Below are 25,066 nucleotides of genomic sequence, written 5' to 3'. Positions count from 1 at the left end.
TATTCGATTCCGATTCACGAGGTCCCAATTCGATTCAATCTTGCCTCAGACAGCCAGAAATATTATAATTCTGATCATACATGTGAGACTTCAACAGAATTGTGAACATCACAGCAGATGCCTTTGTGTCAAAGTAACTGAGAATAAAACACAGAAAAACATGAAGGAGATTTTCCTGGCCTTAAAAATATTCAGCAATTTTGCATAATTTTAAAAAAGTTTAAATTTCTTCAGTATTGAACAGCAGAAATTAGGCTTCTTGTCCGAGGTCATTTAAGTAAAAAAAAAAAAAAAAAAAAGACAGCGGCCGACAGCGCTGTAAACAACGGTAGACTGATGGGTAATAAGCGAATGAATAACGCAAAAATTGAGATGTGAGATGGGAAACTGTTCTTGAAGTACACACAGAGAGAGAGAAGAGAGAGCTGTGCATGAAGTGTGATTTTATCGTGGTGGAAGCAAACCAGCAAAAGTCAGAGGGAATTCATGACGACATTTATCAAATGTGAAGCGTAGTTTGGATCTTCTTTTGTTGCTGGTTCAGTGAATTTTGTTTGGAGAGAGACAAAACCTGCAGCTCAGAATCAGTGAGCTGTCGGCTTTTAGCCCCGACGGCGTGTCTGTGTATGTCGGGTGAGAAAGCCAAGAAAGAGAAAGCTGATTCTGATGCGTCGGGTCCGCGCTCTGTGTTTATGTCTTTCTGTGGAATCCGTTTTCCTGCTCTCATTTGCTGTGTTAGCTGTTTGGTGGTTGTTGAAATAGTTTTGTGAGCTTTAACCTGAGATTCTGGTGTTTCTGGCAAAATGAATTTAGATTTAAAAAGTCACGTCAGGATTTAATGACTCGATATCACTTTATTCAAGCTACTCACCTCTCTCTATCTGCCTACACTTTCAAACGTACACACAAAGGACTACACGAATATCTGGACCACGGCCAATCAGAGAGGTCCCGCCCCTGACTATCTCTGGTTTAGACCATGATAGGGGCATAATGTGTGTCAGTTGTTGATCACACGGAGACTTTCAGAGTTGCGGAGACCAAATTGGTCACACTCTAGAGCCCTTCCTAGTCTGGGTTTCTGTTAGGTCTCCCATGTTTAGTCACTTTATGTGTTTTAGTCTAAGTGTTAGTTGAAATGCTTTATCTCCCATGTCATTCTGACGTAGTTGACCTGTGTCTTGTTTTCCCCAGCTGTGTGTCTCTAATTACCTTGTGTGAATTTAAGTCCTCAGTTTCCCTTTGATCTTTGTCACAGGCTGTGTATCCGTCCATTCGTGTGTCTCCCTGTCAGTTAATCTTTTCCTGTTTGATTATTTGTTAATTCATTTTGTTTCTTGCAATAAAGCTGCATTTTAACTTTAACTTCTGCCTACTGAGTCCTGCATTTGGCTCCTCTCTTTGCCTGCTACACAGCACCCCCGAGCCAAATTATCACAATTTTGTACACTAAAAGGATGAGGAAGCACATGGTTATTTGTTCCACCATTCATCTGTCCCACATGGTCACATGACCACTGAATGTTTACCCAAAATGCACTTAAAGCAGCTCTTTGTTCTAAACACCAGTTACCTGTGATAGTAACTCCCAACATGTGTAGGTTTGATCTCTGCTCTATGTATGAAACACATATAAAGAAATCAACAGCTTTTGTTCAACGATGCTTTTATTTTGAAACTAAAGAATTGAAAGAAATGAACCCGAGTAAGTTTACAGTCAGTTATCTGTGTCTGGATTTGGATTCAGGAACAAATGAAAAAAAAGGAAACATTTCAGCTTCTAGAAATTCCTCCACAGCATTTTTATATTAAACTAAAGAGAAAGAAATTGAGGGGGGAAGAAACTGATTCCAGCAGGTGATTCACTTCCTGTTTTACTTCTAAAAACGGCTAAGCTCCGTCCAAACAGGAAGTGTTGGAGCTGTCACATCTCTCACAAGGTGAAAATCAGATGACCACTAAAGGTGGTAAGATGATTGTGATTGTCATATATCCTTGCACCCTCCCAGAGACGCACAGACACCTGATCTCCAACCTCTAGAAGGAGTGAGGCTCCATTAGAGGCGGTCACACTACCAGATGTTTGACTTTCATATGCAACAAAAATGTGCTCTCCATTCCTGAACAACACACCACCTACAGGAATGTTTCCATATCCATGTACACTCCAGTCAAAGTGGTAGACTCCTCTCACTGGTGCAGTGAAAATACCTGTGGGACATTTGTTTTTGATAAATGGAAAATCAGCTGTTAGAACATCTGGAACATCAGCCTGACATCAACATAGCTGAGAAGTGACATTCAGTGTTATTACCTGTGTGTTTGTTGTAGGCATTTCCAATATTTGTGACAACACGTTTGAAGATCAGAGTAATCTGAGTGTTAAAGGGTCCAGTTTCTCTGCTGCCTTGTTCCACCAGAGAGGCTGAGAAAGCCACCTGTTTGACTGAGAGAGAGAGAAATGTCATTATTTGACATTTTTATGACATTATTTATTTGATACTTTGTGTTTTAGAGTTAGACTCTTCCCAAAAAAGTGACCATGACAAAAACTTTAATCTCCAATGAAAGAGATGTTTGACAGCTGAAAGCGTTTCATTGTCACAGAAGGAATCAGATTCTGTGATTGGAAACTGAAATTTGATTGAATCTATTTTTGAGGATCCCAAACTCGTCCTTTAGATCAGACAGGAAGTTATTTTGTAGCTTCTGCCAAGACAACAAACTGTGTTACTCAGTGTTTTAGTTGCATCTTGGTTTGTGCTTCAGACAAACATGAACTCAGTTTAATGTCATTCAGTAAATTAGATCCAGTAAAGAACTTAATGTGTGTTCTGAAGCTTAAAGAGTGATTTCACTGTAATGACCTGCACAGAGTGGGGATACACCTGTAAACAACACCTCTATTAATCACAGATAACAATCACACTAATCCTCTACTCGCTCTTTTCCCCTCAGATATCATGTGGAAGAAATAAAAACATTGTTGGTACTAAAGTTGCCCCTGTGAATGAACTAAAGATATTCAAACACAGTAACACCACCCTGTGGACAGATTTATAGCACTGACATATGTTGATCTTCCAGAGTTTCTTGGCTTCTGTCTGCAGGTGGCGCTACATCACAAATACTGTTTTAAATGTTCACAGAAAAGAGAGTTTGAGCAGCGTTGTATCTTCAAACACTTTGTCTTTAACTGTATCACAGCAGGTTTTAGTTTCAGTGTCTAACATTAAGACATTCAAACATAAATACTAATCTGGTCAATTTACAATTTAAGGTCAAACATTATTTATAAAAATGTGTCATATATTTCAACGTTTCTATAGAAATGATCAGATTTCCACACAGTACCTTGTAGTTCCTGCTTTAGTTTGTCGATCTCAGTCTCCAGCTTTGCTACTTGTTCTGAAAAATATGCAAATTGAAAGAAAACTCACTGACAGCAAACAGTGATTCACGTTTTTATCTGTTAGTAAGAAAGTAACTGTGACTCTCATGCTGTTCATGCTACACTGAGCGGTGGTCTCCTCCAGATCCCCTCATCCCCCACCTCACACACTGCAGAGCCACAGGACCACACCTCCTACAGGTGCTGGGTGCCCATAGACTGTATGTAAATGATGGATGTAGCCATGCTACTTGTCTGTTCATTTCCTTAGGTGATAAACTGTATGGACTTGTACTCATGTAGCACCTTTTTACTCAGTTAAGCAATCAAAGGATGGCTGATGGCTGTAACCATGCAGCTGTTGGTTGATCTGGTGACCCGTGTGCCAAATGACCACAGAGGCGTGGGTTTGATTCTTTATGTAGCATAGTTCATACACACATAATTACCCAACGGTTGGGTAGAGGTTGTGGATGTGTTTGTGTGCATGTCATTCTTTGTGTCTGTAAACACAGCAGCTCGACAAATTTAGATTCTGATAAAACTTTGTACCGGTGTAGAGTGGAGTCATTCACTTTATTTCAGTGTTATTTATGTAGCACCAAATCGTAGCAAAAATTTCCTCAAAGTGTTTTTTCTTGTAAATTAAAGTCACTACACTAAATGTTGAGATTAGATTCAAATCTGACTTTTCAGATTTGAATTAGTGTATAAACACAGATCATACACTCTCAGCTGGAGGTCATAGTTGACCGATGAAAATGTTTCATGATGATCTCCAAAATCTGAACATTCAGTCTGGCTGTCAGAGAGCTGTTTGGAGTCTGTTTTAGAAAGGGTGACAGTATGAAGGCACGCTCCACTGAAGAAATTTTAAAAAGGTGACATGATCTCAGACACACACAACTGTTGGAGGTCCTGTGGATGAAACACCCGTGACTGAACAGTCGTTCATACCTGAACAGCTAACCGTGGTCGAGGTTATTGATTTCCTGGACTGAATGAATTTGAACATCTGTCAAAAATCTTCTCATACCTTCTGACTCCAGCTTCAGCTGGTCGATCTCAGTCTTCTGACTCTCCAGCTTTGCTTCTTGTTCTAAAGAAAAAAACAACAGAAATGAAATCTTACTGACAGCACACAGTGATTCATATGTTTTTATCTCTCGTGCTACTCTGGTAGTGTGGTCAGTGTCATGATCAATGGGAGGAAGGATGAGCATAGTCGCCTTCAGAGTCAGATGATCATCACAATTAAATCAGGAAGGCTGGCTCTGTGTTCGGCATGAAGCTGGACACTCTGGTGACAGTGGCAGAGAAAAGGGCACTAAAGAAACTGCTGGAGATTATGGACAATGCTGGGCATCCTCTGCACACGGCCATAAACAACCAGAGGAGTCTGTTCAGTGACAGGTTGCTTCTCCAAAAGACAAGAACCAACAGACTTAAAAACTCCTTTGTCCCACACGCCATCAAACTATTTAACTCCTCTCTGGAGGGGAGAGGGAGGGGAAACTTGAGGACAAAGGAGGGGGGAACAAGTATGCTGTAGTGCTTTTTCACTGTGCAATACTTCCAACGGTGCAATAGACTCACAATACTTGAAATGTGCAATTCCCTTGTATTCTTATTCCTATTTATTCTATTTATCCCTTTTGTATACTCTGTATTTATATATGTGTATATATTCTCATTTTAAATGAGAAAAAAACTGAAGGTATGGTGTTCAATAGCCATATTCCTCGAGACCAGCCTGTTGCCCTGCTGGGGCCCCTTCTTAACTCTCTCTCTCTGATTCTGTGCTGCCCCTTTAAGGCAGGCATGATAATTTGGGTGTGTGTTTTTTGTATCAGCCGACTTGCCGTAGTGCCTCACCAGTGAAAAACAGTCTTTTAGCCAAATTGTCGTCTGTTCCACTTTTTGTTCACTTTTTCTTGCTGAGCCTGAGAGAGCACATGCCTGTAAGTAGTTGCTATCTGTTGTGTAAGCTTTGCCGCGATAGTTTTGTGTAGCATTTCAGAGTTTGTGTGAGAAACTTTCTTTTGTGTGAAAAACGGCCGCGATGCTAACACGTTAGCCCGTCCCGGATTTCCCATGTAATGTTAGCATTAACCTAATCGCTAAATGCCTGGGCCTAATAACCAGTGAAGGGGTCTGGATATGTTTGTGTTTATGTCTTATGTACATTGTAGTGCATGGCTTTATGTTTGATATTGTGAAGAAAATGCAATTACAGCAGAGATGTAATATTTTATTTTTGTTTCTGTACCTCAGTTTTACAGTGTTTCAACAGTAAACATCTAAAACGTACCCGCTGACTCCTGGGCCCTTCCTCAATTCTAAGTACGCAAGTACGTACTCGCGTTCTCGGCGAGACCGGACTTGCCGAGACCGCACGGGAGTACGGACTTGCCGAGAACGCGAGCACGGACTCGCGATTTGTATAATTGGAACGCCAGCGTACTTGATGATGTCACAGGTCCGGAGTTTTTACTGCCGTCCCCTCTTAATTTAACTGTGAGTAGTATGTTATGAAGCTTAGCTTTAATCACAGCCAAACCGGTTTACTCAGGAACAAATAAAACACTGAAATAAACCAAACATTAACATTTAGAAGTGATCTAAGTTACTTATATATCATGTTTAACCTCAGTAGCGAAATCTCTATTAATAAAAATAGTGTACATGTATGCCTTAATAAAAACAAGCAGGTGAGATGTTGGAATGCTTTTATTTTTATTTTAGTGGACACTCAATACAATAGACAGCTGCTGGGGTTTGTTTAACCTGAGTAGCGAAAAGACCGCGGGGGGGAGGGGGGGGGGGGTTTGAAAACGATGTGCCGGGAGTCTACTGTACTCGACGGCTCTAGTGATCCTCGACCTCGCTGTCTGCTATGGAGCTGGCGGGTCACAGACGTCTCCGAAAACGTCGGAGCACGTTTGGAAATGTATGATATCTTGATAAATCGAGCAGATATTTGAAGCTTACACAGCTACATTCTCACTTGAAAATAACTTAAAAGTTTATTTTGTGACCCAGAAAGAGTAATATTTAAAAGTTTTTAGCCCCGCTCGTCCGCCATTGCCGCGTTTGAGTTTTGGACGAAATGCATTCTGGGATATTTAGCTGTACCAAGTCCACACAAGTCACCACCGATGGATGCTCGATAAAACAGGCGGAGCGAGAACACATCCGGGACTTTTTCGCGTTCTCGGCTTGATGCGTACTTTGAATTGGAACAGTACTTGGTCTCCGACTGATGACGTATCACGAGTACACGAGAACGCAAGTACGCACAAGTACGCATATTGAGACAGGGCCCTGGATGTTTATTGTGGACCTGTTAGCTATCTGCCAAGCTAGAAACCAGCTTTGCACCCTAGTGAGGGCAGAATAGATTCTATACGTAACCTGGGTGTCTATTTGGATAGTTCCTTTAAGCTCGATAAGCAAGTGTCATCTGTAGTTAAATCTGGCTTCTTTCAATTGCGCCAGATTTCTAAAGCTAAGCATTATATACCACACAGGGACCTGGAAAAACTTATCCACGCTTTTGTGACCTCCAGGTTAGACTATTGCAATTCTCTCTACTGTGGTCTCCAAGCCTTCTCTCTTCGAAGGCTGCAGCTCGTTCAGAACGCTGCGGCTCGCCTTCTTACTGGAGCTAGAAAATTTGATCCTATTACTCCAGCTCTTGTTGATCTACACTGGTTACCTATCAAATATCGCACTGGGTTTAAAATTTTGCTACTCACTTTTAAAATCCTGAATAATATTGCGCCCAGTTACCTCACTGACCTCCTCAATCAGTACACTCCTTGTCGTGCATTAAGATCATCAGGTCAATTACTCCTGGCCCAACCTAAGTTTAGACTGAACACCAGAGGTGATCGTGCCTTTGCTTCAGCTGCACCCAACCTTTGGAATAGCCTCCCTGCTTCTATTCGTGTCTCCAATCCTTTAAATCAAGATTGAAAGCATACTTATTTAACTTGAGCTTCCTGACCAGTTAATACCCTTTTTATACTTTTTATTAAATTTATTATTTTACTATTAATATAATTTATTATTTTTATTATTAATTTTACTGCTGTTTTTTTATCTTCTTAGTAGATATTTTGTATTCACGATCTGACCTTCCTCCTGTATTGAGGCTTGATACCTATTTTACTTAACTCTTCGGTGTATTAGTGCCTCCATTCTGTCTGTGCTAGTCCCCGATCTGTACTCTGTTATTGACTTATGTTGTTTCTTCGTATTACTGTGAAGCACTTTGGTGTGCCTTTGGGTTTTTAAATGTGCTATATAAATAAAACTGTATTGCATTATTGTATTGTACTCTACTCGTTACTTGAAAAAAGTAATGAGATTACGCGTTACTGCCCATCTCTGGTGTACACAGTGTGTGTTACAACCGGTCTGTGGGTCACTCCTGTGTTGTTTCTTGGTCTCTGAGCTGTGAGGGAGATCCTTGGGGGAAACCCGTTCTATTTACCAACATGGATGACTTTTCTTTGTCAACCCTCACACACTGCTCTTGTGTAAAGATAACAGGCATATTTTATTTGTCAACGATATGTCTATTTTAAAATTACTTTATAATTTATTAGATTTCCACACAATACCTTTTGACTGCAGCTTCAGCTGGTCAGTCTCAGTCTTCTGTCTCTCCAGCTTTGCTTCTTGGTCTGAGAAGAAAATGAAATCTTACTGACAGCACACAGTGATTCACTTGGTTTTATCTGCGAAACATAGGCAGGCGACCCATATGGACTACAAGTCTCATCCACCCAATCACACACATTGTTTTTATTTGAGTGCTTTGTCTAACACACACTCTGATGGCGGCATCTCGCCCAAAGAAACTTCAGCATATGGACCCATGTAGTGTTATTTTTGTGCCACTATTCTGAGCGCACGTAAAAAAAATTTGAACACACGTAAAAAGAATTTGCCAGTACAAGTGTACATTTTGAGGAGAAATTTATTTTTTAGTGAAGAAAAGCTAAATTTGAGCGAACAAAATTCATTGCTGCTTGCAAAAAATGTATTTGAGTGTTTGCTGTTATCCACACACACACACACAATAGCAGCCCCTCTCACTCAGTTTTTGCATTTGCTCTTGCTCAGATCTCTACGGACCTACTTGCAGTGTGTCACTCGCGCTCTCAACATTTCTGCCCGTGCGCGTTCAACTCTTTCTGTACAGCGTTATATTTGTGCCACAAAACCAACCAATCACAGACTTGGATGCAAAAAATTGTGATTGGCTGTTTTGGTCTGTAATCAACTCGCTACCTACTGTAGTCAAACCCAGGCAAATATCCCAGAATGCATTTTGTCCAAAACTCCCCCCCCAAACTTTATAGCATTATTAATTGCGTGAAAACCAATATTTTTAAAACTAATTTCACAAGACAGCACAGAACCATGAATGGTTGTCATTCCTCATTTCTATTATTATAAATATTTCTGAGGTAATTTTGATATCTCTGAAACACAATGACCTGACATGATACTGTACCTTGATTTTCTTGTTTTAACGTCCTGATTTCCACTTTCTGTACAGCCACTGAGGCGGTCAGCTCTCTGAGCACAGCATGGATGTCCTGTGAAAAGGCTTGTTGGTTTGAAATCTGCTGGTCAAGAATTTCATTATCTGCCTCTGTCTGATTGGTGGAAACAGAGCAGACCAGAAGCAACAGCGAGAAAAACACCATGATCTCCATTCTGTCAGTGAAAACTCAACAGTATCTGTGTCATCTGCAGACCTGACTGACTTTTATATTACACAGTACAAAGGGGAGGTCACTGTATCATTAGATTCAGTAACCCTATGATAACTGAGGGCATAAAGTAATTCTAGTAAATCAGTGACTAATATAATCTTTATGACTTCAAGACAGACTACAAGGAAAACAACAAGTAACTGTCAATGATTGTTAACTGACAGTAAATCAGGTCAACACGTGTTCATTGTAAATAAGAGCAAATATGATCTCCATGAAGGGATTTCTATTTAGAAGAAACTTGGATTAATCAACAGAAGTAATCCTAGATATGCAAAATGATTTATTATCATCACTGATTAACAATAAAATAATTACAAAAACACAACAGGCCGACAAAGAGACAAATGATGAGTGTGACGTATTTGGTTATGTAATTTTTATGACTTACAGATACAAGATTAAAAGGAGATCATGTGACATCTAATAATAGAATCTAAATAATCTTTATGAACTTCCACTAACTCTAAGAATCTTAACTAGCCTGAATTTAAAAAGTCCTCTGTACATCTGGGACTACATCCTGTTATCACTGAGAAACAGACAAACTCAGCACTCTGAGCTGTGTTGTATTCTCTGTTTTATTCCTTTAGTTCTCAGCAGTACTGATGTTATGAACATCCTTCAAACTGTCACAGATGTATCATCAAGGACAGCAGCTTTACAAACTGCACATCTTTATTTAGACGACTTCTCTCTTTTTGATCTCTGAGCTGACTTCAACATAACTTCATCTAAACCATCAACATGTCTGTTAGAACCCATCCCTGCAACACTGCTCACAGATGTGTTACCTTCACTTTCACATTAAATCAGGTAAGTTTCTCTTCATGAACAGACTAAGGTTGGTGTGATCACATGTTTTTCTAAATGCTCCTCCTAAAGCACCAGACAGACTTCTTTGTCCACACCAGTGTACATACACACAATCTTTACTCACCTGATCACCAAATCTTGTTCCCTGCTAGGTCAACCTCTTCCTCCAAAAGAAATGAGAATTTTACTTTGAGGTTCAAAGCTTCTTTGTCTCCTGTTTCCTCCACCAGCTGAGCAGCTCTCCATCAGACACAAGTCTGTCCCCATCCTCCAGCTCTGATGCATTTCTGTTTGGTGGTTCTATCCTGCTGAGCATCGAGGTGCAGGACGTCCACAGAAGCACAGAGGGAGCAGCCACACAGCTGTCCAAGAAGGCAAGCTGCATGTAGCTCCAAAACTTTATCAACAGGCATCACCTCTCAGACACCTACTGACATTTAGACACGTGTGCATGTTGATGAGGACGATGCTGACGATGTTCACAGAGTGTTGCAGGATGCAGAGCCCACGGTGCAGCTTAGGACTGGATAAATGATCACATGTTAACCTCAGTTATGATTGTTGACTTCCATCACTCATGAACACAAGATCATTGGAATAAAATGATTCTTTTTGCATTAACAGTCATTATGAAATTCTTATAAATCAAGTACACCTCTTTCCTTTGTAGAAGTTTAAAACACTCACAGTTTAGTTCAGCTCAAGCCAAGATCTCAGAAAGAAGCTTTGAAAAGCTCAACACTATTGTGTTTCTCTCTTGCATTTTGTCATCTATATGTCATTGGGTGGAAGTAAATTTAATGTTTTATTCTGTTGTATTAGTTTGTTTTGATAGTTTACATGGTTCTATATTTATTGTTTGCATGCTTTTATTTTGAAAGGTTCATATTATTTCCTATCCACATCTTCCCATCTTCACCATCTGCTCAGTCACCTGTTATAAAAGATGAAAGTCATCACAGTGAAGCAGAGCGGACACACAGCAGGGTCACAGCAGAGCGAGCAGCAAAATGGTCGTCATGGAAACCTGGGACTGTCCACGGAGTTCAGTCTGTGAAGCTGATGTCAGTGGACGAGGAGCTGGACCCAGAAAAATAAGAGACTCAACTTGTGAAAGAGTGATTGCTTAAGAGATGATCTGTGTTACGACTGTTGCACCCGTGCACATCATCACATCAGAGTTTGATCTTGTGTCAACCTCCTGTTCATCACAGAGTTCACATTATGAGCTACAGGGATGGAAACTAACATCTCAGCAGAGGACTGCAAACCAGCTTGTGCTGTACCTCAGATGGTGAATACAGATACTAATAAACCAGAATATTGACACAATTCTACATTATTGCCAAGCGTGTTTACAAACAAACACAAACATTTGAAATTCACCATCTCATCTACAGCAGTGATCTACTGTTTACTATGTGAGAGAGAAACAGTCCATTTCATCTTCAGCTACATGATAACAAGCTTTTATTGTGTTGAACCATTTCTTAGATCTTAAAGTGAAGCTGATTACACTCAGTCACTGAAGCAAACCTCTCACTGTACTTTATATAAAATCTGGATGACAGTGCAGAACAACAGTTTGTAACATGTAGAAAATGCTCTGATAGTTTTCATTTGTACCTCGACCCAGATTGTTAAAACAACCCCACCCTAACCTTGCAATGCTCAATTAATAAAACATCAAAGTTTTATTAATCTTCAATGTCCATTAAGATAAATGAATCCAGCTTATAGGAAAAAGTCCTTCTGACTGATCCTTCTTTAAGGGGTTTAGACTCATAGCAGGTCTATTTCATGGACCATTTTAACAACACAGTTATCAGGCTGTCACTGCTTCCTGTGAACACTTTAAACTTTGGACTTAAATGGCACAATTAGCCTTGGGCAAAAAGTCATAGTCCAGTTTTGTGAGTACAGAAAACACGTGCATGATATTTGTTTGTGAAGGAGTGATGGGAACTGATGACACTGTATTTCCTCATACTTCTGGAGCTTTGACAAACTGACTGATGTTTGTTGTTGTAGATCTGCAGCATCCTGATACAGGAAGTCTGGTTCGGCTCTCTGATAAAAAGAAAAGTCCTCCTCTCTGGTCCTCTGAGTCTGACAGTAGATAACACAGAGGTCACAGGGAGTTCATGTGGATGCTTTAATGTCCAAGTGTCTTTCCTGCTCGCCCTGATGTGAAAACGCCAGAGTAGCCCTGCAGGTCAAATCTGATCAGTCACACCTGTTATGGCTAAATTTAAGAACGCTGTCCATTTCATTAAAAGTAATGAGCGGATAATGAGGGTAAATTCTATAGCAACAAAGTTTCGGCACAATAAGGTGTATGAGTTTGGGAAGAAATAAAGTTTACTAACAGTAGTAAGGTGTTATTGCCATCAGCTATTGATGGGGTTATTGGCAATAAGAATGTTGCCGAATTATGGAGAAAATATTACAGAAAAAAATCTTAACTGTGTAAAGAGTGAAAGATTGAGTTTATCTGATATTAGTTTCAATAATGGCTATTCAACCTGAAAAAGTACAACCTGCCATTAAGAGGATGCCTCCAAGCTGGTGGTTTAGACCCATTATCAGCAGCTGTCAAGTTAAATGAATGTAAAACTGGGTGTATGCTGGGTAATCTTCTTGTTTATCATTTAATGTACACTGAGGATGTGGTCATTTTGTCTTACAGTGCTGGTTTGCAGCAGATACTTGGAGTTTGTGCTAGTTATGGTGCCCACTATGATTTTGCTTTTAACCCTAAAAAGAGTTTTACTGTGATCGCTACAACTGAGGAGGAATTTTCCTTAAACTTCCAAGACGGACATCTGCAAGTCAAATGTTTTTTCAGGAGTAACGTCCCAACTTTTCATGACTTACTAAAGAACTAAGTACGAATTTATGTGCCGTTTGAATAACTTGAGATGTTCAACAGTAAAAGCTTTGCCAGTTCTAACACATGGTGGCACAAAGTATGTGTCAAGTTTTTATAAACTTTGGAATAAGTGTCCGTATATTCTGTGAGTTTTGTCTTTGTTGTTTATTTTTAATGATATAATGACTCACTTTGTCTGAAATCAAATCAAATATGATATAACTGTTACTTTAAAAGGCTGGACAAACCTGAACTATTTACACCAAAATTATAATTTTTTTTACAATTGCAACTAATTAAAATAATAATACCCAAATCACCTGAACTCTACTTTCTAACTAACCTACTGTGAGCTGACTTTGTTCTTATCTTTGGTGAGGAGAGGTTGGAGGAAGGACGAGCACACCCAGGTCTAAAGATGCTCTTATCCCCGAGTTCTGTGTTGATGATCATCACCCAACAGGACAGCAGCATCCAGTGGACGTATGATGTCAGTCAAAATCCTTTTGAATGAACCCTCTGACATGGCAACAATGAGCAGATGAAAAGCCAAAAATTCAATCCAAACTTCTGACCTGCTCATCTCACAGAAGACAAAAGGGAAGAAGCCCGAATCTCTTCTTCAACTCACTTTTATACCTGCTCACCCTTTCTCTCCTGCTGGACGTCACAGCTTCACACTTTAAACATCCAATCAAGTTGTTGACATCAAATCATGTGATGTCCAATCTCACCTTATCTGTCTCCATCTGTCTGACTTTCTCCACATATATGATTTAAAACAGAATTTAAACTTTAAAATGACTTTATTACATTTTCTTGTTTTCTGAAACAGAAACTTGATCATATTTGAGATACAGATATTTGTTTAAAATGTAGAGCGTAAAAGTAAAGAGTAGTCAGAAAAAAAAAACTCAAGTACAGATACCTGTAAATTGTCCTTAACTACAGTAACAAAGTATTTGTACTTAGTACTTTTGGTAGTCTCGCATGTCTGTGTCGAATTTTCCACCAACTGAAAACTGGACAGAAAGCCTGAACTTTCCTTCTACCTCTGGATACTCAACAGTCAGTACTTTTACTTCTAACAGTGAACATTAGGATTCTGATTACCTCCATTGGTGTAATGTTTTGTTTCAGCAGGAAACAGCATCTTTGAAAAGAAGTTTTTAATTGTAAATCCTCCTCCTCACTAATGTCCGAGTGTCAGACACAAACAGGAGAGTGGGGATCAGACTCTGGCTGTTGTGGATCCTCCAGGTCTGTTTAACACCAGCAAGAGTGAACCTGATGTGAGGAGGGAAATCACTCAGTTTGGTCTAAATGGTCCTGTTCACCCACGGAGACGACCTGAAGAGGAACATAGAAGAAGTCATCACTGACAGCAGATCGCTGCGTAACTTAAATCTACATGTAGAAGACAGATTTGATGTTATACTCATGTTCATGCAGAAATGTAGAAAATGTCAGAGTTGACTGATACTGGGAGACTGAACACTGGGAAGGATGGGATACTTTAAGTAGTGCAAAGCTGGAAAAGGAAGACAGTCTGTGCTCATATCCTGAAGTCCAGTCAACTAACTGCTGTTTTTTATTTTAAATAATTATAATTTAATCTTTTTTTCAGTTAAGTTTCATCTGAGCAGCACATTTATTTAGCATTTAAATAAATACTGCTTTATGTTTGAGGCAACACCACATCCATGTACATCTAGAGACACTTCACTGTCAGGCTGTTAGCTAACCATCACATGTGTTGCACTCAAATGCTGTGTCAAGAGATTTATTCTAAATGACACTTCTTCAGCTGAGAGTCAGAGAGTGGAGACACACACGCTGTAGATTTTTACTTGCAAGGGCGTTCACAGAGCGCTCACATCAGAGTGGGGGCCCTGTGAAGTGCGCGCTCTGTTCTTGCACTTGTCTTTATTTATACACAAGAAACATGAATACATTCGTTCAGTGACGTGAGCGTGTGTGTGTGTGTGTGTGTGTGTGTGTGCGAGGTCAGAACTGCTTGTTCAACTTCTTACTATCGCTGTGGGAAGATTCAGATAAAAATATCAGAACACGTTTTATAAAGAACAATCAGTTCTAAGCAAGGAAAAGGTCATCATGCAGTATTCTATCACATGTAAACTTATATCATTAAAAGCTTATACTGACTACTAAGTACAATTTTCTATTGACATGCTGCAAAACCTGTTTAAATAAAAAATCACACTGAACTGTTTTATTACAATGAAATGAAAAATGAAATATAAAAAACACATTTTTAACAAATATAAGAATGAAGAAAACAGGGTTAACCCAGGGCGGTAATCTTGTTCATAATAGTGTTTTCGTTTGTTTATCTTATAATTTGTGAATCTGCAAATATTCCCACTCAGTCCTTATTTATATGAAAGTAGCTATATTGTGGTGGGGCTTGTTTATTTGTTTTGTCTTTGCTTTACTTTTACTTTATATGTTGTTTGTTTAATTTAAGGCTAAAAGAAAATTAAATCAATGAGAGGTAAAATTTGAGGGGGTAGGGACTAATAAGTGTATACTTCTGCCTACTCCTTTTCAACCAAAAGAATGGAATTATATTTTGTAATGATTGTGAATGCACATGTTTGAAATAAAAATGAACTGAACTGAACAATAACTTTAGTGTATTTAATGAAGCCATGCATGTTTGTCTCTGAGCTACAGCGATTTGAAAAAGATGCAGGTGAGTGTGAACATGTGTGATCCTGAATAACTCCACAGGTACACGAGATACATGAAATATGCAGGACTGAGAAACACATTTGACCTGATCAGCAGCAGGATGTTTGTCTGTAAACAGATGATGAAGTAAATTCAAAGCTGTGAACATCACGTGGAACAAAAGCTGGAACACATCAAAATACAACGAACAGAAACAGTGTTTAAGTGGAAACTGCATGAAGGCACAGCTGAGAGAGTTTTCAAAGAAATGATGGTTTAAATGAAAGATTGGGAACAGTTTCCTCTGGGTTCCTTTTCAGGTTACAGATTTATTTTCATTTTAGTTGAATGTCATCTATCAGACACTCTGCTGATGTGCTTCACCTCTCTCAACCTCAGTGTGGGTGTAATACCATCTCTGACCACAGGGCGGCGCTGTTGCACGTCACATTTGATAGAATCAGGAATCGATGGTCGTTCGGAGCACTTTTAGTGACATGTTGGACTGATTTAACAAAGACAGCAACAAATGATCTGATGTGAAAAGCTTCAGGTGTGTGAAGAGTGAGGAGGAGGAGCAGTGAAGGCACCTGAACACGGAAAACAGCCAAAATATTCAAAACAACTTTATTGTCCACTTTTTGTGTGTACAAAGTGATTTGTCTTAATTCAGGCACATGAACACATCACACACAGACAGGACAGAGTGCAGTGAAACACACAATCACATGTTTATACTCATCATGTGTGTTTTATCTGTCTTTGGTCTTTTGCTGTGCACTTTGGAAATTCATGTAATAAACCTTTAATAAACTAATCGAATAAAAAAGTCACGTCAAACAGTTTTTCTGTGTTCGTTCCTCTCGGCTGCTTCCTTCTGTGTAACGTCCACCATGGTTCACTGTGCAGCCAGTGATGCTGCAGTCGCTCAGGAAAAGGAGAATAAAGGTGGAGAAACTCCACAGACAGCCTCACTCTGTAGAGCCTGTTGATGAAGAAGGTTAATCAGGAGACGTTTACAGCTCACAGCTCATCGGCTGTGTCAGGAGGTAAAGCAGGAACTCAGCCTGTTATTGATTATTGATTTGTTACCTCTGATTCTCTGCTGGAGTGAAACTTCCTTCTTCAGTGGCCACAAACGAGCGACCAGGTTTTGAGCATCCTCGTAATGTTGAAAGTCAGATTCAGGTGTGACTGTCACAGCATCAGGCTCACAGAACGTGAGGTTCTTCCTCAGATCATCAGAATCAAACTTCAGCACCTGGAAAAGAAAATGAACAGAGAGAAAAAGACGACAACATTTTTACACAAAAAACCTACAAAATGAAACTCAAACAGAACTGAAACGTTTAGTTTATTTACAGTAAACATGTTCATTTATTCATCAAACCTCCAAACACACCAACTCTGGCAGAAACACACAAAGAACAAAAACTCAGAAAGACAAGAATCAAAAAGCTTCCTCCAGCTTCAAGAAGTTTAAACACATGATGTTTCTGCAGGTGTGTGAGGAGGAGGAGCAGTGAAGGTACCTGCCCACCCTCCACATGCAGGGCGATGGCGACGTGGTCCCAAACATAAAACTGAGGTCGCTCATTCACCTCCTCAGCATCCATCAGGTTTTCCTCACGTCTTTCAATCAGCTCGTATCTGAGAGGAAGCAGCGTCTGAATCAGCTGACAGTGTTAAAGGTCATGTGCTGGGTCATTACTCTGCCCTAATCTTAGAAATATGGTATCTAACCAGATTCTTACTCTGGATGGCATTACCTTGGCCTCCAGTAATGCTGTGAGGAACCTTGGAGTCATTTTTGACCAGGACATGTCCTTCAATGCACATATTAAACAAATATGTAAGACTGCTTTCTTCCATTTGCGCAACATCTCTAAAATTAGAAATATCCTGTCTCAGAGTGATGCTGAAAAACTAGTTCATGCATTTATTACTTCCAGGCTGGACTACTGTAATTCATTATTATCAGGATGTCCTAAAAACTCACTGAAAAGCCTTCAGCTGATCCAAAATGCTGCAGCAAGAGTCCTGACAGGGACTAGAAAGAGAGCATATTTCTCCTGTTTTGGCTTCCTTCATTGGCTTCCTGTTAAATCCAGAATTGAATTCAAAATCCTGCTCCTCACATACAAGGTCTTAAATAATCAGGCCCCATCTTATCTTAATGACCTTGTAGTACCATATCACCCTATTAGAGCACTTCGCTCTCGGACTGCAGGCCTACTTGTTGTTCCTAGAGTATTTAAAAGTAGAATGGGAGGCAGAGCCTTCAGTGTTCCGGGCCCTGTGGCTCAGGTGGTAGAGCAGATCAGCTACTGATCGGAAGGTTGTTGGTTCGATCTTGGCTTCCCCAGTCAGCACGTCAAATATCCTTGGGCAAGATACTAATCCCAACTTGCCCTCCGATGTGTTCATCGGAGTGTGAATGTAGATTAGTTTGCACTTGTGTTTAGAAGTGCTTGTATGAGTAGGTGTGAACGAGGCATGTTGTATAGAGCGCTTTAAGTATTTCGGGAGAGTAGAAAAGCACTATATAAGAATCAGTCCATTTACCATTTTCTGTGGAACCAGCTTCCAGTTTGGATTCAGGAGACAGATACTATTGTTGTGTCCAAATTCATGGGCTGTATGCTCCTGAGGACCCGGCCTTCGCGGTCTACGTAGGCCGGAAGTAAACGGATGTTGAATTGGACGATCTAGTCTTCAGGTCTGCGTCACCGCTGTCTCGGTGGAGTCTAATAAACTCGGCCGTCTGCTCCTTGCTATCTAAAATATAACCAGACGCTGGCGTAAACTCTCGACCATCTCACACTTCTGTTTAATCAGTTTTCTGTTTGACGTTTATTCAGCTGTGTGAAAACCACCCGGGGGATTAATAATGTTTTATTTTATCTAATCTAATCTAAGCCAAACCGATTTACTCACAAACAAATAAAACACTGAAAAAAGCCAAACCATTACATTTTTAAGTTATCCGAGTGACTTATATATCATGTTTAACCTGAGTAGCGAACGAGCGGGGGTCTGAAAACAATGAAGCCGGGATTCCGCTGCTCTCGATGGCTCGATTGACCACTGATTTTAACTTCAGTATTTTCATGCTGTCAGAGTTACACAGCCTCAGCTACACGGAGGGATCGACCTCAGGTTTTTTCCCTCGTATCTTCATAAGATCAGGAAACATCAAAATGCTGGATGACTTCAAAAAATATACAGAAAATAAGTTCTGTATAAAAGTCTGGAGAAATATTCAGATTCTACTGTTTTTTACATAGAATGTGTCTGTCTGTCTGTGTGTGTGTGTGTGTGTGTGTGTGTGTGTGTGTGTGTGTGTGTGTGTGTGTGTGTGTGTGTGTGTGTGTGTGTGTTGTAACATCTGTGTCTTACTTGTGTGTCTCACACATGGCCTCGGGCCTCCAGGTAAAGTGTCCGTCCCTGTAAGCACAGACGTTGCTCGGATCGTCGGGCAGGACGGGATACTTGGTGAAGCGCTCGCCATCGTGCGGGCTGTGGACCAGCACAGCGTACTGCACGGCCTGTTTGTACAGGGAAGTCTTGAAGACCCGCATGACGGGCGCAGCACCAAAGCAAAACTGAGAGAACAAAACTGGTTTAGGTGGACGTCTCACTGACTGTGAATCAGTAACTCGAGACATGAACAGTGAGAGGTCGAGGTAGGCAACATCATCTGACAGACACAGCTGGTTAGTGTAGAGAGAGGTGGGACAGAGAGAGACTGAAGTCCCCTGGCTTACCTCTCAGTACATCTGAGAGAGGGTAGAAAGGCCTAACATCCTGTCTTATACGTTTGAAACCATACAGAAACAGAGCTTACCTTGGTCAGCTTTTGCTAATAAATAATCTTCATTCTTAATCAAAGATTGAACCATAAGTTTGATGAATGTGTTTAGTTTGATTAGAGAACATGTCTGTTCTAATCTGTGGATCTTGTGTGTGTAAATGTGATCCAGCTTCAACCTCAGCAGATTGTCTGAGTGTGACTGCAGGAATGTGAAAGTTAAGAAATGCGTCTCCATCATAATACATGATTCTGAGTAAAAGTAATGGTAGTGAGTGTTAAACAGATTCATGTGTGATTCTGCTGATAATTAATCTTAATTGCTTAATACTGATCAGAATATATCAGGTATGTTAAAAATGAGCAAGTTTTAGTTTAAATAATAAAAACAATAAGAAAATGTGATCAATGAAATGATTCAAAGACAGGCCTCGCACTGAAAGGCTGTGCAGGGTTACTTCCTCTCATGCCTGCATCCTCTGAAGGTTCAGCCTGGGTAGCTCACAGTCACAAATTACAGCAAGTTATGTCAGAGGAGCGGCAGCCACCCAAGACTGTGGGCTTCAAACTGGTTTTTGATTTGATTTTTTTGCGTTTTCTCGGCTCATTTTTGCCGCGTTAAAGAATCAAGAAGACTTCAACCCAGCACCAAACACAAGGATAAGTGCATCTTTGGATCCAGCTGTGCTCTTCTTTCCAGCCTCTCTCCTCCAAACATCAGAACAAACTCAGCGTTAGCTCAGAGCACGTTAGTTAGATTACTGTAATACAAGTGATTTGACTGATTAATATTCTGACTGTTTTGTTATTTTATTCTGCCTTTTCTTTGCTCCTGCTAAATTGTTTTAATGAAATATGCTGCAGTTTAAGTCTAAACTGTGCAAATGTCCTTTTTACCCCTTTGTGAAACAGTAAAGGTCAAATAAATAGCTCTTACAGGTTCCTCCAGCCCTTTAAAAGTAACAGAGCCATGAAATTTAAGCCAGTTAGTTACCAAATGCACCGACCTAGAGGGGAGCTGTTGTTAACAGGTGTGGTTGGTTGGTTACTCAGGACCCTGGGGGTCTCGGTGGGTCCACACCTGGAGTGGGGACATTAGTACTGGGCGAGTCCCCTCACCCACACCGGCTCCATCTAAACTCTGGGTAAGATTCAGAGAATCAGAGATTAGGACAGAGCTGATCCAGGGTGGTGGCCCCACAGATCGACAGTATCAGGTCCTCAGTGGTCACGTGACTTTTGTCTTTGCAGTTTGCTCTCTTCCAGTCTGATGTGATGGACGGACTGAGCGGTTTAAAAACATTTTTCCTTTAACAAACTCAGAGTGCCACATAAAAGTTTGTCTCCTGCGATAAAACAGCATTAAGTTCTTCTGTAACTGTTCATTTAAATTAAAGGAGTCCGTACCTGCTTGCTGTAGGCCTCCAGCACCTCCTCCACTGGGAAGGTGAAGCGGTACGATCCATACCTGGACTTCTCACTGAAGGCTGGAGAGGAGGCGAACTTCCACAGGAAGCTCTGCTGCCTCCGGGCCTGCTCCTCGGTCCAGTTTGGGAAGGCCTCCTCCAGGAGCCTCCTCTCAGCTGACTGGATCTCCTCTGGTGCCACAGCCAGACTCCACCACACCAGGGACAGTCTGTCTGGATCCTTTGAGCTGCTGTTCGGATCCTTAAAGCCTCCGTCCTTTCTGATTTCTCCTAACATGTTTGTTTCGTGTTTCAGATGAAACACGTGAAGCTCCGGCTGAGGGTATGGACGCATGTTTTTATGAAGGTACTGGTTTCCAAAACCATATATCCGTGCTTCCTGTTTGAAGTCTTCCAGCCTTAAATGCTGACTTTCTATAAAAAGTTCATCAAATCCTCTGCTGTTGGTTTGTTTCTGCATGATCAGGTGAAGAATCCAGATCCAAAACACCAGTGAACAGTCCAGACTGTCAGTGTCACTCTGTGCTGACGGGGAGAGGAGGCACATGTGCCCGGACGCCCATCAGCTGGTTATCTGGAAATAAAAGTTAATCTTTCAACACACACACAATAAATTAAAGTCCTGTTATAGTAATCAGCATGATCAGCACTGGTGTGAGTCACTGGATAAGATTTCTTAAAGCACCTAGGGGTGATTACTAATTATAGGAACTCACTTACAGGAGCCCAAAAGCTTTGTCGCAGCTGGATCCAGGAGGCAGACGCTCTTTCTAAGTTTGATGATTAGGCTGAAGATTTTCCTCTTTGATAAAGCTGGAAACACAGACAGTATGATTAGGAAATGAGAAGTGACCAGCAGCAAAAAGAGGAAAAACATCTCTCAATAAAACCAAATATCACAAACTAAAATAACTCGGAGACGAGAGACAAAGAAAGTTGCTCAGCTATTAGCTGAGATCCACAGAGTCCACGCTGCTGTGCAGAGGTGAGGAGCTCTCAGTGTGTTTGATTTGATCTATAAGGAGAAACCAGCGCTCTGACAAAACCTTTAGGCCAGGGGTCTGCAACCTTTAACACCCAAAGAGCCATTTGGACCCGGTTTCCACGCAAAAGAAAACACTGGGAGCCGCAAATACTTTTTGACATCTAAAATGAAGATAACACTGTATATATTGTTTTTTACTTTTATGCTTTGTGTGAACAACTAAGGTGTGTTACTTATGAAATCCATGAAGTGCTACAGAGAAAATTACATTTCACTTATGTAATTAACACATTTTGAACTCTTAAAGAAATATAACAAAAGGAAAGACACCAACCTGAACTAAAATGATGCATGTAGCAAACAAAAACTGTTGTCAGCCGCTACATAACTTTGCACTTTTGCTGTAACAAAACAAATTTCCCACCTGTGGGACTAATAAAGGCCATCTTATCTTATCACCCTTATATCGCCTTTGGGCTGTTGGAGCCTTGACCTGACTCTTAAAAAATAATTGGAAAAAAAAAGCACTATGCTGCTGAAAAATGAAAAAGAAAAATAGATATTTGCAAAATTCTGCCTAAATATGTATTTTACCTGGTTAATGCGTGCGGCGGGGCGTGGTCTGCAGCGCCGCTGCAGGGGAGGCGGACGCACCTGAGCGGGACCCGCAATCACGCCTCGCCACCTTAACGTCTGCGCTATCTGTGCTGTTGTGTCGGTCTGTGTCGGGCTGTGAGCTGAAAAGCTACAGCCGGCTGTATGCGTACAGCAACTGTGTGTGAAAAGTGGTCAATAAAGAGATGCTGAAAAGCATGCTCATGGAAACATCGTCGGGTCTGCAGTGATGTGTTTACAATGGGACTTCTGCTCCTGAACCTCTGCGCACAGAGTCCGCAAATCGGGGCTGTGCGAAGTTCATCTTTACACAGGACTGTAAGCTGTCATCTGTGAGGCGTGAGCGGTGTTTTTAACATAGTTCACGGTGGAGAACAGCTGCTGACATAATGTGGATCCGAAGATCCATAATAATAATGGTTGAAAGTCTCGATAAAGGCACGGCGTTTTGGCGGGTATACCGGCTTCCGCAAGTGTGACGCTTATTTTGAGCGATGAAAAAAATAATAGAATATAATTATATTTTTATATTTCAATATCACAATAATCTTCCAATTTAGAACTACAAGTTAAAAAAGAACTAACATAAATAAAATACACTTTAGCTAAATACTTCTAATTTATTTTCCCAAACCACCCGGAGCCGCAGTATAAGGACTAAAGACCCCTGCTTTAGGCAAATACACACATCTGCAGGGATAGTAACTGTCACCCTCAGTTTGACACCTGTGACACGACGTGACCCTTTCACGACAAATGCTGCGTTTCCGTAGTGTAGTGGAAAGGTCCCCGGTTAGAAACTGGCGGAAACATTTCTTCTCTTTTTTTTTTCAATTCTGAAATGACAACAACAGCTGCAGGAGTTTCATGTTTCCTGAAACAACATTGTTTTCCTTGTTTCTAACGCCTCAGTATCTTTATGTAACCTGAACAATGAATATGATTAGAAAACGAGCGCAGGACGAATGAGGACAGATCACATATGAAGGCTCAGGTGTGGGTTTGTGTGAATGTCACAGGTATGTTTACGTTTTATGGTAAATATCAAAGTAATAGTGAAACAGCGACAGCGTTAGTATCCCTCCCCCTGTCACACCGGGGAGAACTTTTTTAAAAACAAAAAAAAAAAAAAACACTAATTTATTGACTTCATGCATGCTTGCAAAAAACCTTACTGCAAACCCACTCAAAGACTAATAAAACTCTGTGTAATGTTTACAGATTAAACTATTCACTGCACCTCACACAAAGGTTTCCTGGCGCAGGCCCAGAGGGATTTGTGTCCTCCCAGTAAGAACTTTCTGCTTTAACAGTCGAACACACATCCCTGAGGTTCCGTCTGTGCTGCTCACTGAAGTCCAAACACTTATTTTTATTATACGTTCTTCCCAACGGGCCTTTTATTCCTTTTGATCTCGTTGCTCGTCGTCAAAGTAATCTATTTAATTACTCGTCAGAAAGTCATTTGTTAGAAAGTCATTAGCTGAAACTCGCTGTTACATAATTACCAGTGAACAGGACAAACCTGAGGCCACACACACCAGCACGAATCCTGAGGATACAACCAAAGTTTTCCTTTATTATCATCAGTGTTTGCTCACCTACGAACACAACAGCTGAACGCAGCTCTGCTCCTTTCATGCAGTAAAAACCAAAGTAACATCCATGTCTTCTTTCCTCAACATCTGTAAACAGCTCCACCATTTTCCTCCGCCTCCTCCAAACTGAAATCAGCTGACTGTCGCCCACGACCAGATAGAAACACGAGTGTCTGTTTTTCTTTCCATCCGCAGATTATTATCTATCTATTATCTATTATTCATGTCTTTACTTTTCTTTTATTTACTCCAAGATCCTGAACCTGCGAAAAAAAAAGATTCTTTTGTGTACTAAATTTTAGGGATGAAAAAAACCTCAGTAACCACAGACTGACCACCAGAGGTGGCACAAGTACACATTCTGTACGTAGAAGTACAGATACTACAGTTAAACGAACATTTCAGTAAAAGTGAAAAAGTACTGAAATGTACTCAGAGTAAGAAAGTAAAAAAGTAGTTCCTTGAAGGACGATTCTACCACCTATTTTTATGCACAGGTAACTTCTGCTGTATAAAAATAATACAAAAATGATATCAAGCTGACCTGTTTATCCTGAGCTAAACTATTTTCATGGGACTGAATCACACAAAGTTAGTTTGCTTAGTTTGTTAAGATCAGTTTCTTGTTTAGTAGGTTCCCCTTGTGTCTTTGTCCTCTGTGTGTCTGTTTATGTGCGTGTCCTTGTGTCTTTTTTCCCTTTTCTGTTCCTGTGTTCTTCTCCTTATGTTTCCAGGTTTTGTGTGTAAAAATGTGTCTCAAATAAAGATGAAATCTGTCTCCAGAGGAGGATCCCTCACTCCCTCACAGATAATAAATCATTATCTGAAACTCTCATTTTTATTTCTTTGTTAAATTAGTTTAACATGTTCCTGATTTACTCCCCAGTGTAGACCTTCAATCACAAACTGAAAAAGTGTTGTCACTTTGATGAGTTACTCCTGCTTCCTGTGGTCACACACACAATGAAGAAAACACAGCAGGGAAACTCAGTCGCTGCGATGGTTCAGGAGCTGCACATGATTTGTGCCCTGATACTGAGATGTCACTCTCCTGGTAACAGGAGG

General features: G+C 40.5%; 2 protein-coding genes and 1 long non-coding RNA gene across 6 annotated transcripts; 1 reads left to right on the top strand and 2 right to left on the bottom strand.

Moving 5' to 3' along the window:
- Nucleotides 1–1,618: 1,618 nt before the first annotated feature.
- On the bottom strand, nt 1,619–9,783 carry LOC116332314 (multimerin-2-like). Its single transcript, XM_039618815.1, has 6 exons — nt 8,919–9,783; nt 8,020–8,082; nt 4,428–4,490; nt 3,355–3,408; nt 2,315–2,446; nt 1,619–2,211 (listed from the first exon to the last, which is right to left on the bottom strand). Exons 1-6 carry the CDS (start codon nt 9,121–9,123, stop codon nt 1,934–1,936), a joined length of 795 nt encoding a protein of 264 aa, XP_039474749.1. The 5' UTR covers nt 9,124–9,783; the 3' UTR covers nt 1,619–1,933.
- On the top strand, nt 5,077–13,002 carry LOC116332315. 4 transcript variants are annotated; one of them, XR_005614685.1, is made up of 5 exons: nt 5,077–5,352; nt 5,666–5,908; nt 8,964–9,126; nt 9,777–9,999; nt 10,230–13,002. It is a non-coding gene; the product is annotated as an uncharacterized LOC116332315 (long non-coding RNA). The 4 variants fall into 4 exon arrangements; XR_004200381.2 differs by lacking the exon at nt 5,666–5,908 and having other exon boundaries at nt 5,108–5,352; XR_005614684.1 differs by lacking the exon at nt 5,077–5,352 and having other exon boundaries at nt 5,359–5,908.
- A 3,171-nt stretch (nt 13,003–16,173) lies between these two features.
- LOC120442369 lies at nt 16,174–24,248 on the bottom strand. The gene is made up of 7 exons (XM_039618796.1): nt 24,005–24,248; nt 21,524–21,616; nt 20,784–21,377; nt 18,965–19,170; nt 17,098–17,215; nt 16,658–16,826; nt 16,174–16,550 (listed from the first exon to the last, which is right to left on the bottom strand). Exons 3-7 carry the CDS (start codon nt 21,348–21,350, stop codon nt 16,537–16,539), a joined length of 1,074 nt encoding a protein of 357 aa, XP_039474730.1. The 5' UTR covers nt 21,351–21,377; nt 21,524–21,616; nt 24,005–24,248; the 3' UTR covers nt 16,174–16,536.
- Nucleotides 24,249–25,066: the final 818 nt, after the last annotated feature.

The sequence above is a fragment of the Oreochromis aureus genome, linkage group 10, assembly GCF_013358895.1.
Source record: "Oreochromis aureus strain Israel breed Guangdong linkage group 10, ZZ_aureus, whole genome shotgun sequence".
Taxonomy (NCBI): Eukaryota; Metazoa; Chordata; class Actinopteri; order Cichliformes; family Cichlidae; genus Oreochromis; species Oreochromis aureus.
This window is presented reverse-complemented; position numbering and strand designations above follow the sequence as displayed.